Source organism: Rattus norvegicus, chromosome 10 (assembly GCF_036323735.1).
Source record: "Rattus norvegicus strain BN/NHsdMcwi chromosome 10, GRCr8, whole genome shotgun sequence".
Lineage (NCBI taxonomy): Eukaryota > Metazoa > Chordata > Mammalia > Rodentia > Muridae > Rattus > Rattus norvegicus.
In genome coordinates this window covers 20,627,987-20,642,021 of record NC_086028.1, presented here as the reverse complement: position 1 = coordinate 20,642,021, position 14,035 = coordinate 20,627,987, and the positions used below count along the sequence as shown (strand labels likewise).

General features: G+C 49.1%; 1 protein-coding gene across 1 annotated transcript in view; it reads right to left on the bottom strand.

Moving 5' to 3' along the window:
* The window catches only part of Slit3 (slit guidance ligand 3), a 584,776-nt gene that overhangs the window by 18,683 nt on the left and 552,058 nt on the right, over positions 1-14,035 (bottom strand). Inside the window, 4 exon segments of the mRNA NM_031321.1 lie at positions 587-827; positions 2,810-2,947; positions 7,292-7,385; positions 10,247-10,386. Of these exon segments, the coding sequence (NP_112611.1) occupies positions 587-827; positions 2,810-2,947; positions 7,292-7,385; positions 10,247-10,386 (613 nt within the window).

Sequence of the window (14,035 nt, the reverse complement as noted above, 5' to 3'; positions counted from 1 at the left end):
GTAGTAATTATAGGTGCTGAATATTTACAGAAGGTCCAGATTAAATCACCCGGCTAGGGTCACAGGAGCACCCAGCAGGACCTGGACTACTCATTGACCAGCCCCGTCCAGTTGCATCCCTGTGCCTAAGCTGTTGGGACAACTTGGTTTATACTAAACTCTTTCCCACTCCCCGACTGTGTCCCTCTTGCTTGTGTCTCTACGTCTCTGCAAATGCAGATCTCTTAGCTAGCTCCTCTCTGACTCATGCTCTTTGCTTGGTCACCCCAGGTTCTTATCCTACTCCCCACAATTCAGGCAACTACATAAGCTTCAGATCTGGCTTAGCTCTTCTTGTGTCTGGACAGCCTGCTCTGATTCCTCCCTAGAGGCCGGGAGCATGTCCCCCTCTGTGTTCCTTCAGCACCCATGTCTGCTGTGAGACTGACCAGGGAGGTTCTTAAGGACTGTTCCAGCCCAGCTCCTGCAAAGCTGATATTCTGGGAAAAGAGGCAGGTTTGCTAATGATCTGGGGAACCCCAGCCGTACTCTGAGGAAGCCACACTTCTTCCACTTGTGGTAGTTGGGATGGGAAGAGCATACACACCTGCAGGGAGATGTTGGCCTGGGGCCGGACCTTGGCAGAGGCCAGTTCCACATAGGAGTCCTTGCCCACGAAATTCACAGTGATGAGCTTCTCACACCTGGGCCCAGCGAAGCCTGGGGGACAGCGGCAAGTGGGCTCCTGCTGTACCACGATGCACTGCGCCCCATTCTGGCACTCGTACTGGTCACAGGGGCTGGTCTGTAGCAGAACCATGGGTGGGGGGTGCTCACAGAAGAGCCCGCTGGAGAGAGAGGGCATGGGAGAGAGGAGACACCCATAGTTATTGATAAAGAGGAAAGCTGAAGTGTGAAGTTTCATCCTTGCCTCTAACTGGAGCAAGTCCCTTTAAGTCTCTCTCTCTCGTCTCTGAATCAGAGTGGAGGACAGCTCAGCTCAGTGGGTAAAGGTGCTTGCTGCTAAGCCTGATGACCTGAGTCTGATTCCTGGCACCCATGTCAGGAGAGAACTGACTAACTCCCACAAATTGTCCTCTGATTTCTGCAAGAGTGGTGTGGTGTGAGTGTGTGTGTGTGTGTGTGTGTGTGTGTGCGCGCGCGCGTGCATGTACATACAATCAATAAATAAGTGTAAAAACTAAAGAAACAATGAATCAGATTAGAGGGAATGTTTCAGAGTCATCAGATTGGACTGGGGTGAGTCTGTGCAGAGTACAGTTGAGTGAATGCACAGAACATGGCATAGCTAGCCAGCAGGGAAATTCTGCCTTACCAAGGAAGGAGTTTTGACACCTACAACCACACAGATGGACCTTGAGAGTGCTGTGCTCAGTGAAAGGAGCTAGCCATAAAGGCCAGCACTTCCTGACTATTCAAATGAGGTACCTGGAGAAGTTGGTTCACAGACCCAAAAAGTGGAATGAGAGTGTCAGTATTACAAGGAGGGGATGGAGATGTTGACGGTGTTGGGGTTGGAGGTGATGGGGGGTTGAGATGTTGATGGTGTTGGGGTTGGAGGTGATGGGGGTTTGAGATGTTGATGTTGTTGGGGTTGGAAGTGATGGGGGTTTGAGATGTTGATGTTGTTGGGGTTGGAAGTGACGGGGGTTTGGGATGTTGATGGTGTTGGGGTTGGAGGTGATGGGGGTTTGAGATGTTGATGGTGTTGGGGTTGGAGGTGATGGGGGTTTGAGATGTTGATGTTGTTGGGGTTGGAGGTGATGGGGGTGGTGTTGGGGTTGGAGGTGGTGGGGGGTTGAGATGTTGATGGTGTTGGGCTTGGAGGTGATGGGGGTGGTGTTGGGGTTGGAGGTGGTGGGGGGTTGAGATGTTGATGGTGTTGGGCTTGGAGGTGATGGGGGTGGTGTTGGGGTTGGAGGTGGTGGGGGGTTGAGATGTTGATGGTGTTGGGCTTGGAGGTGATGGGGGTGGTGTTGGGGTTGGAGGTGGTGGGGGGTTGAGATGTTGATGGTGTTGGGCTTGGAGGTGATGGGGGTGGTGTTGGGGTTGGAGGTGGTGGGGGGTTGAGATGTTGATGGTGTTGGGCTTGGAGGTGATGGGGGTTGAGATGTTGATGGTGTTGGGGTTGGAGGTGGTGGGGAGTTGAGATGTTGATGGTGTTGGGATTGGAGGTGATGGGGGCTGAGATGTTGATGGTGTTGGGGTTAGAATTGTGCAGTGTGTGAAGAGCTCTGGAGATGGAGACATAACACTGTAGCTGAGCTACCATATGAAGATTCTATTTAAGAAGAATTTATTTAAAAAGAATTTTGAATTATGTGTGTATGTCTGTGTGTGTGTACATGTGCACATGAGTACCCGTGCCCACAGAAGCCAGAGGGGTTGGATCCGTCCAGAGCTAGAGATATACACGGTTGTAAACTACCTGATGTGGGTGCTGTGAACATAACTTGGGTCCTCTGTAAGAGCAATGAGCTTTGTGACTCACCCTCCCCAACCCCCCTACCCCCGAGATAGGGGCTTCTCTGTGTAACAACCCTGGCTGTCCTGTAACTCACTTTATAGACTGGGTTAGCCTTGAGCTCACAGAGATCCACCTGCCTCTGACTCTCAGGTGCTGGTAAGGTGTGTGTCACCACCACCTGGCCTTTTTTTTTAAAAAAATTATCTTAATTTAAGATAAGTTAGGCTCAAGTCCAACTTCTGCATGGAACTGCCCTGGCTAGCTGCAGGGAGGCCTGCAACGCTGCCTCCTCCTTCCATCTAGACCACACCACCTTCCTTCTGAGGTACTCCTCTGCCGTACCTGAAGCCCTGGGGGCAGATGCACGTGTAGCCATTGACCGCGTCCACACACTGGGCTCCGTGGCGACACTTGTGAGCCACACAGTCATCGTTGTCTGTCTCGCACAGCTTTCCACTGTAGCCAGGGACACATTCGCACCTGGAACACAGGCAGAGAGAAGCTAGCTCAGGGCCTGCCAGCTTGCTTGCAGATGCTCTTGTGCTTTCTCTTGCCAAACCTCTCTTTCTAGTTCCTCAAGGGTTCACCGGGCCACCCTTCGCTACTGGGCTCCACTTATGGTCCACAGCTTTTGCTCCCAGAGTCAAGGAAGGTCTAGATGCTGTAGGTAGGGGATGGGACAAGTTCTGTTTTCAGAACCAGGCTGGGAGCATGGGATGAACCATATAGCGTTTCAGTCAGATCTGGTTCCTTCTACCTTGAGTTGACACCCCAGGTGACCTTGGTGTCAGACACCCAGTTGAGCACCTTCAAGGACCATCTCATCAGATCCTTAGTGGTCTGCAGGGGAGAGGGCTCTATCTAAAGCAGCACTGAGAAGGCACTCAAGCCACCTCCCCAAAGCCTCATCACGTGACACGAACGACAGCTACACTTACTGTGTCACATGCTATTCTAGGTGTACTGGCCACTCATGGCTTCTCTTTCTTGCACATTCTCTCAAAGCCACGGGTCCTCAACAAACTCCCCTACTCTGGAGTGCAGTGAACACTGTGTAAAGTCAGACAGTGCAGCATCCAGGTGATGACAGTGAGGTGAAGGGAAAGATGGCGGCAGTGCTGCCTTCGTTTTTACTTTATTGCTTGTCCAGACGTTCAAGCTGAGATAGGAAGGGCGAAAAGCTCCTATTTCCCAGTCCTTGCACAGGCCCCAGTCCCACGGGTCCAGCCCTCCCTAGAGGGCTACCATATTTTGCTATCGCCAAAACCAAGGCTATATGTAGGCAGAACACGAGTCTGTGGCTCACTGATTGGAGGTGACACATAACAGACATCCCTGCATAGAATCAGACCTGAGAGTGCCCAGAGCTAAGACACCCTTATGAACACACATGGACACAGTGTTCTCTGGCCTCTCTCCCTCCTGCAAAACCTGTGCACCTCCCTGGCCCATCAGCTCAATCCTTCTGGCAGAGTAAAAGTCAAAATGCCATCTATCTAAGTCCAAGGGCGAGAGGGCATAGGCAGGAAGTTCAGGGCAAGCAGGAACTCTGAATTCTTAGCTTGCACCCTCAGGACCTGACTCCAAAGGAGGAACAACAAAACTAAAAAGACACTCCTCATCCCTTGCTCACTGTAGACAGAGTCAGGTAGAACCCCAGCATTACACCAGAGCCAGGTAGAACTGCTAGGGAAGATTCTGAAGAGACATGGGTACATCAGATATATGCATGCATAAGATAAAAATAAATCTTTAAAAAATTAAAGAAATGTCTACCACCATAATGTCGGCCATTTCTCTAAAGGAACAAACTAGAAAGCTGAGACATGGGAATAGGCTTTATTTCAACACTTCGGCTGCTGGTAAAACTGAACCTGGTGGAGGGCAGAGGAGGGCGGGAAGGGCGATTATGATCAGGGCACAGTGATGGGTGTGTATGGATGTCGAAAGGAAACCCGGTGTTTTGAAAATGAGCTAAAAAATATATTAATAAAAAAACCATGAAACCAAACACCCCAGCCTTGGCAGGCATCTGAGTTTGCATTATCTGCATCCAAAGAGCCCTGGAGAATGCCTGAAATTAACTGACCTTCTCCAATGTGCAGACACCCATCTACCCAACATTTAACAGGATAAAAAAAACAAAAACAAAAACAACCTTTTAAAGCATGAAGCTCAAGGCAACCAATGAGTAGGGAAACTACCCTCTCTTCCAAACTCAGTGGTGGAGGCCGGGAGGCGGAAGTGTCTACAAAATTCTATCAGTGAGGCCTTCTTCTCAGGCATTAATGAGCAAAGGAAACACCTGAAGATTTTGCTATTTAAGAAAGAAAAAAAAATGTAGCCAGGCGGTGGTGGCATAGGCCTTTAATCCCAGCAGGTAGATCTTTGAGTTTCAGGACAGCCTGGTCTGGAAAGTGAGCTCTAGGACTCCAGGGCTACACAGTGAAACCAGTTACAACCAACCAACCAACCAACCAACCAACCAACCAAACAAGGAGCCTCTGACCCAGGGCTATGTTCCTCACATTTTCCCCTGAGATGTTGGTTTCAGGACCAGGGTCTACATAATACTTCTCCGATTACAGAGACAGCAGATAGAGCCACTTCAATTCTTTCTGTTTTCAGACATTTTGCTGAATCTTCCACGTTGACAATGTGTAAATCCTCTCTGTTTGGATCTAGTGACCAGGGGCCAAGGACATCCGGATACCTGGATTTAGCTGAGCAATCAGCCAGACATGGATTGACTTGCAAACCCTTCTCTCTCTTGGTTCCCTGGCGGCTGTGTGTGTGCCACTGCGTATGGACTGGGGGGTGGGGGGCCCTGGTTTCTCCATTGGAAGCTTGAGACCAGGTAGGTACTGGGTGGAGTTTTCAGTGCACGCAAGTCAATGAGATCTCTTCATTATTATTCTCAGGGCCTCTGAGCAGATCTGCCCAACACTGAGACCTCATTAAAGTGTCTCCAAGGATAAGCAAAGGTCACCCTGACTGTATCACTGCCTCTCACCGGTGTCCCTCTAGGCTGTGGGATATCGTGTGTTTGATGAGGGGAAGGGAGGGGGGATACAATAATAAAATGCCTCATTGGGAGAATAGATTATCGCTTTAAATATATTTGATTATAAACACTGCCATTACTGAGTTGGCTTCCAGACTTTCTGAGACACTGTCTCCTGGGAGACAGGGCAATATAAATAAGATGACTCAAGGAAAGCTCGGCTGGTGCCTCTCTTTCCCATCTTGTCCCAGACTCAAGGGCCCTTGATTATAGTCCAGGGTGAGGTTTTTCAGAAGAAGCGTCAGAGGATCAGAAGATCTGGCAGCTCTAACCCTCTGTGTCCACGCCCACCCCTGGCCAGTTTCTAAGCCAGTGACCTCTAGGTTTGCTGCTTGTTTAATTGCTCCTCAGTGTTTCTCTCTGAGGGCCAGTCACCTCCCACTATTCCCGCCGAGCGCACCCAAAGCTGCCTGACCGTCTGGGCACCTCTGCTTTGGGTCTAAGCATGCATTTTGCACATTTCTTCTTCCCAGTTTGCACATCACACAGTTTTGTCCACCCGGCAGTAGACAGCCTCGTATTCAGTAAATAAAAGCTTTCAATCGATGTTGGATCCTGGGGTGGAGGGAGTCCGGGAGTCATGCTCAGGCGGCCCCACCTCCCGAAACACCTGCCTAGCATATCTCAGAGAGGCACACGCAGACAGCTAGATGTGAAAGGGGTGGCATGCAGAGACGCTGTGGTTTCCTTTATCTTGGCAAAGCCAAAGGCCTCACACCTCTTACAATAATTTCCTTCCAGATGAGCATTGAGCCCATGATGTCCCCATAGAAAAGGACAATACAGGATCTGGGGAGGTGGCTCAGTAGGTAAAACGCTTGCTGTGTAAGTCTGAGGGCCCAGGTTTAGATTCCCCCCAGAAACCACATAAAAGCCAACCCTGGCATCGTAACCTTCAGGCTTAGTGAGAAACCCTCTGCCAACAATCCGCATCAACCTGTGGCCTGCACACAGACACACACATGCACACACAAAGACACACACACACACAGACACACACAGACACACACACAGACACACACACACACACACACACACACACACACACACACACACACACCGTGCTGCTGAGAGTGCTCCCTCACACATGTGCACACACACAGAGAAAGAAAAAGAGACGACATATGGGGAGATCCACTGGGGCTGAGGAACTTGGTGTTCTTCCTAGGCTGCCTCCTCCTAACTGGGAGTTGCTCATGTGGTCCCCTGATGCTAGCTGGCTTTGCTGCTGGAGATGGAAGAGACAGCTTTACCCATGGCAGAGGCTGCTGAGCTGACGACTCCTGGTCCCACCTCCTCCCTCCCACAGCTGCCACAGTCTAGCAAACTTCCTGTGGCCTTGGGGAAGCAGGTCAGTGATGGTGGGCCACCAGGAAGGCTATGCATTGGGAAGGCAGCCAGACACCCTTAGGACAGAGGCTACCTCTGACGGTTCCTTCTGTGGATGCCTCGCTTCAGCTCTGGGAAGGAGAGATATGTAAGAAAGAGAAAAGAAGACGGGAGAAGAGAATGTGAGAGCAAAGGGAGGGGAAGAGGAAGAGGTGATGTATCCACTTCTTTATCTTTTCCTGTCATCAGAAGAATCCAGAAAGGAAGAAACTATGAAAGATAAAGGCAACTTGGGGAAATATGGGTCACACACACACACACACACACACACACACACACACACACACACAACCTGCCTCAGGGCCTCAAACCCAGGCTGTTGGAGGGAGGGTCCTCAGGGCTCTCTGCCAGAGCATGGAGCTGGGCCTTACCTGAATCCTTTGTCCAGGGAGATGCACTTGGCCTCGTGCTGACAGAGGTTCATCTCGGGCACGCAGTAGTCAATCACCTCATCACACAGCTCCCCTGGAGGTCAGAGGGAAGAGAAAGAAGGCATCAGGGAGGGTACGGGGCAAAACCAAGGCCTCAGGGTTAGATCTGACCCACCCTAGGTCTAAGTTATGGACACCGGGAACCCTACATTCTTTTCTTAGTCTATCCTTTCTACGGGACTCCTGACTCAGTTTCCCTAGAGAGACAGCGAAGACCCCTAGGTCTCTCCTGGATAGCCAGCGTTCTCTGTTTCTCTCGTGGGGCTCCTGGAGTTGTTGCAGCTGACGCACAGGCCAGACCCTGACTTGGGCCGTGTGTATCCCCCTTCCCCATTCAATACCCTTGTATAGAGTGTCATATACACGGGAGGCACCGTAACAGGTGCTGGGAACACAACGGCCAGTCTGACCTTCTCATTGCTTAGTGAGCGTTATCTGCGGCCAGGCAGGCAGTTACTGTTCAGAGTCGTAGATGCCACTGTGAAGATAAGTTGTGGATGCAGAGGGCAAGCTACATACAACTCTGCTGAGGAGGCCAGAGGAGACTTCCCGGGAAAATGGGCCAGGCACGCTGTATCTGCGACAGGCAAGAAAGCCCTTGGCGTGCTTCAGAGAAGGAAATAAAGGAACTTGCAGTTCTGACCTCCGGGTACATCACCTTTGAAGTTCACAGTGCTGCAGAAAAGGCCTGATGTGTCATAAATACTGAGGGATGAAGCTTGTGGATAAATCCAATAACTGTACGTTAAGGAATGTAGAAATGGGGGGAGCAGGACTGTATCATGGAGCAGTGAAGGAGTTTAAAGCAAGGATTTTATTTAATTTTTCCTGGAAAAATTTACTTGTTTTTATTTTCACGCGTACAAGTGTTTTGCCTGAATGTATGTCTGTGGCCAAATGCAGGCCTAGTATCCACAGAGGTCAGTATAGGGCATCTGATCCCCCAGGACTGGAGCTACAATGTGAGCTCCCATGTGGGTGCTGGGACTCGAACCCAGGTCTTGTGAAAGAGCAGACTGTTTTTAACTGCTGGGCTTGGGTGATCTAAGAGAGGAAAACGTCTAATGATGGATGCTCTTTCCGGAAGGGTAGGGGGTTGGGGTCAGGAGGGAATAGAAGGCTGAGAGGGCAGAAGTAAGAAGGTGGCTTGGCAGTGACTGCATGAGGCATGGCCTCAGAGGCTGGTCTCCCCTGTGGTGAGGCCTGGCTGACCCCTGCCCTGCCCTGATTTGGACCTCTCAACATTTGCCCAGGGAGAGGCACTGTGTTCTTGGGAGGCCTCCTCCTCTTCTTGGTCTCCCACAGAAACTCAGGGAGTAGACAAGTGTCTGTGTAGGGGGTGGATGTGTTTTGAGGAGAAGCTGTAATGCTTCCCCTCTCCAGGGACAGGACAACGCATCTGCTGTATAGCCCGGGAACCTGCAGATACCAGGAGGGCTCATCGCAGCTGCCCACATAAATGCCCATCTGCACGTTGGGAATTTGTTGAAGTCCGTCTCTGCCACAGAGGCAATTTGAACCTCTTTTCCTTCTCCTCAGCTGCTAGCCGGGCCGTTTGTGATTCTATTTTGGCATTGAGCACATTCTTTTTAAAAGATTTATTTATTTTATGTGTGAGTACAGTGCTATTGTCTTCAGACACATCAGAAGAGGGCATCAGATCCCATTACAGATGGTTGTGAGCCACCATGTTGTTGCTGGGATTTGAACTCAGGACCTCTGGAAGAGCAGTCAGTGCTCTTAACCTCTGAGCCAGCTCTCCAGCCAGAGCATATTCTTTTCTTGTTTTGTTTTTGTTATTTTGAGACAGGGTTTCTTTGTTTAACAGCAGTCTCTGAGGGGCGAAGGGAGTTTCTGCCCTTCCTCCTCTCAGGCATGACAACTGCTTCCAGACGCCGCGTGCACTTCCCATCTCCTGCTCCACTTCACAGAAGAGCTGGGCTCTATGCAGTATGGCGCGGAAACCCCTTCGGATTTCCAAATGACGTCACTTACGTCTAGGTCTGTAACGGCGTTGTGGGTGGGGTAAGAAGAGATCGAGTACACCGGGAACCAGCACAAAGAGCATTCCCTAAAGCAGAAGTGTCCACAACTCTTATTGTTTGGTTCTTTTCAGCTCCAAGAAGATGATTATTACCGTAGGCAGAGTTTCTCAAGGTTTTATATGTATTACTGTTTTTAAGGGTTGACCCTTGGAAGAGTTCATGGAGGTGCAGTCTGGGAAAATGCCACTTCAGGTCACAAAGCAGGCTGCCTATATCACTTGGTGACATTTTGCCTCCCAAGCTAATGGTAGATTTAACTCTACTCAGGAGGGGTTGTGGATGTAGGAAACATCGGCACTGGGCTTGGGTGGGTGGAAAGGCATTCTTAAGGATTCCTTCCCGTGGGAGCCTTCTCTATAGTCACCAGTTGGGATAAGTTCTCCACTCGGGTCTCCCACCACCGCAGACGTCTTCTCCCCCTGAAGCTAGTGTTTCTCGGCCTTTTCTGGGAAGGAGCTGGGTCTTGTTCAGTTTTGCATTTCCAGTTCCTATAGGAGTGTCTGGAAGGCAGGTTTCCAGATCCAGACACCAACAGTAAAAGCGTCTCTCTGCCCAGCCTCAAACATGTGGGGCTCCTAACGAAGGGGGTGGCTGTAAGCGCGCACAGGCGGGCGCCACACAGGCAGATGAGAAAGCCTGGTATGTTCCAAAGTGGGGAGGAAGTAGAGGTTTACTCGGGACAGGGTGAAGGTGGAGGAGAGGGACAAGCAACCCAGAGGGTATTGGGGAGCCCTCTCTTGAGAGGAGGTGGGGTCCCTCCTCCTTCCAGGATATCAGAAAATCGCATCCTTAGTGCTACTCTCGACCCCACAAAACACCCCAGCATGGGCACTGCCCTCAACGTCTGTACCTGTGTAGTTCGGCGGGCACACGCATGCGTAGTTGTTGATCCCGTCCACACAGGTGGCGCTGTTTTCACAGTCGTTATCCTCACAGTCATCTGGGTTGATCTCACACCGCTGTCCCTCAAAGCCCAGGGGGCAGGAGCAGCTTTAGGGGCGCATGCGTAGAAAGGAGGGGGTTCCGGGATCAGGGAACAGGGAGGGTTGTAGAGGTAGGCAGAAAGGTGTGGGGGAGGGAGGGCAGAAAACACAGTTTGTCAGGTCTCTCTTGTGGCTGGAGGTCTGAGACATATTGGGCACTGAGACCTTGGGGACTCAAGGAGGAAGACATACAAGGCGATTTTGTCTAGCTACTCTTGCCCAGGCAATGTTCTCTATCTTGCCTGTTGCTTTGCACCAACCAGCAAGGCCTCTACACCTCCCTCAAACCTGGAAGTGGTTTTCTGGAAATGGCTTAAATCCCTGCAAGTGTATTCGAACTCCCCCCTTCAATCAACTCCTCTGTGGAGTACACAGAGAAGGCCAGAAAACAGCCTCCCCCCTCCCCCAATAATGTTTCATTCTAAGGCAGATTTTCTATGCTGAGGGCTAAACAGGGTATCTCTGTCAAGGTCATGGCTCTGTAACCAGGCATCTCTGGAGTGCATTCTGCTCTGGTACTTTCTAGATGTCTGACTTTGGGTAGTCATGAGATTTAATGAAAGCAGAAAACAAGCGGAGGGCACACAGCAACGGAAAATCACTCTCGATACTTAGTTCTAGAATCACCCCCCCCAACACACACACACCATAACTGTCTCCCCTACTGCCCATTCCTGTCATGTCTTGCTCCCTCAGCTTCTGAGATGAAGTGAGAGGATCTCTCTCCTGCCAAGACTGTGGACCCTTTGTGAGCTTATCTCAAAGGACATCCCCAGCAGGTGCATTTCTTTCTTTTGCCTCCGCTCTGGTACATCTGTTTGAGATTACCTCTCCCTACACCAGCCCTGCCAAATCTTGCTCACAGGAGTGGCCATGTAAAGTTAAAAGAACAGACGAGGCCCAGGAAGCACCAGGCAGCCTTGAAGCAGCCAGAGGCTAGGACATGCTGAGGTGTGGGAGGGAGCTAGTGTCTGATGACCTGCTTCTATGAAGCTCTCTCTTCCAGGGCCCAAGTTCTGGTCAGAGAGTTATGGCCGTCCATGGTTCACGAAAGTGCTCCAGTTATAGATCTCTACTTGGAGACGGCTCTGATTTTGCACATGAATTAAAAAGCAAACTAAGCTAAGAGAAAGCTAATTTCATGGGCCCAGAATACTACTTTATCTGTTTCCTTACAACCTGGAGACCGTATCACATTTTCTACAAAAGTCCAAGGACTTTTGAGGGTTGAGCTCATGAAGAGCAGTCCCAGGCATCATGATAAGGGCCATTTTTTTTTTAAATAGCCACACAGGGGGAGGTACTCAAAGGCCTTAAACAATGGCATTAATTGTTATAGTTTCCCCCCCAAATCCAATTCTGGGGTCTTGGGATTGCCTGGCAGGGGCGACAGACACGATGGCTGGTCAACAGAATAGATGTTGCTAATATCTGGAGAGAGGGTGGGGAGGACGTCAAAGTCTCCTCTGTCCTTATCAGGTACCTCGAAGGGGTTCTCAAGATGAAGCTTTTCAAACAGTGGATTGTGACCCTATATGGGATTCCCGTAACTGAATGTAGGGATTGGGAAGATTCTGGCAACAGTCAAAGGTCTCCGAGCGAACACAGTCCGACATTTAATTAAAAATCAAATGCATAATGGGTCCCAGGTGTTTCTGGCAGTGCTTGCTGGTGCCACATCACATGACTTCTCTGCAGCTTTGGTTCTGAACACACACGTACACTTTGCCCTATGCATGGTGTCACCGTACTGCCCGAAACACCTCTGCGCAGACCGGAGCCTTCTGTATGTTATGAATTTGCAGTATTTTTACTGCACTGCTAACGGAAGCATAATGGTTTGAATACAGAACTGTGACTATTGATGAAGTTTCTAAACTAAAACAGTAAAGGCTTTAATATTTTTCCCACCATCACTCCTCATCAAGTTGGTATAATCTTTGGATCGCGCTGTGTTAGAACGTTTAAGTTTTTTTTTTTTTTAAATCGCTGTTTGACGCTTTGGTCATAGGACGGAAAGAAATCAAGCTAGAACTGACCGAAAAGAACTGAGTCTCTATTGACTGGATTTCAGGATGCCAGAAGGTTCTATGCAGGACACCGAGGGAAGAAAGTATCCTTAGTGAGTTTGCCCTGTGGTGGGTGTTTCATGCTACAATCCCGATCTTCCAGGAAGATATAACACAGGTGCACTAGTGACGTGACTGTTACACGTGTAACCAATTTCTGATTGGATCTGATGAATACTTCATGGGAGGGAATGCCAGCCAAACACTGCCCACCTAAGCCATAGCCCATGGAGGTCCTAGGCTTGAGGATAGCACTTACTACTATTGTCTTGCTAAAGGGACATGTTGTCATATGGTTCTAAATATGTATGTCTCTACCAGTAGATTAGAGCTACTATGAAAGTTGGCTGGTCAAGTGTGGAGCATAAGTGATAACTGAATATTCAGCCCCACATGTGACATTTACATCAACTCTTGCAAGGCTCATCAAGAAACATCAGGGAAGGGGACGTGGACAGAATATAAGAGCCGGAGGATGGTAATGAGTACTGTTAAAACACTGTCTGGAAGGACGTGGCTGCTCTACTCATGAACGCACAGCAGTTATGGTTGCCAATACAAGACCTGCACAGGATCAGGCCAGTCAACATTCCAGCATGGGCAGGAGAGGATACATTTCTAGTTGAGGAGCTGTGTGCAGCTGCTGGCTGCTGGGGGGGGAGGGTGATTCTTCTTCTGGGCGATGGCTGTTGGTAGGCTGCCTGTGCTCTGGTGGATGGTCCCACACCCATGCACATGCTCGAAGTACTAATTGAACCCAGTGGGTCATTAAGTAAAAAGGACATGATGTTGGATGGCAGATGTCTTGGTAGAAATCTGGTCAGAGTGGGAGGGGTTACTTGGTTTGGATATGAGCAAGATACATTGTATACATGTGTGAAACTGTCAAGGAGTAAATAATACCCAGAACGTGCTACTGGAGCTGCTAGCTGGAGAGAGTCATAAAAAGTTGGTACATGGATTTTGGCTTGTGTTTAGGATAGAATTTCCAACAGTCTCTGAAATGGTCCTAAACATACTTCTGTCATTTTTGAACCACGTCTTTATGCAAAGCGCTGGTCTAACAACTGGTGATTTAAAAATAAAAGTATCTATCGATTCTAAAAAAAAAACATCGAAAGTGCTTTGTGTCTGACAATATGAACTATTTAGCCAACATTTAATTATTCTCATTAGTATATAAACTTGTCTTTAATAAATAGTATCAATAATATATAATATATACACACACCTAAGAATTGTTTTAAAATAAACTTAGGATTCTTGTTACAGCCTACATATAAAAGACTATGACTTTTTCATATACTTTAAATTGTTAAAAAATAATTTATGTGATTGGGTGTTTTACCTGTATGTATGTGTGTATATTTAAATATCTATGTGGATCGTGTGCATGCAGTACTCATGGATACCTGAAGGTGTCAGGTCCCTGGAACTGGACTTACGGACAGCTCTGAGCTACCATAGAATGATGGGAATTAAGTGTATGCTCTCTGGAAGAGTAGCCAGCATGCTTAACCACTGAGCCATCCCTCTGGCCCTGACATTTTGTTATACATTTTCATAGCCTGGGTTGACTAAAAATAT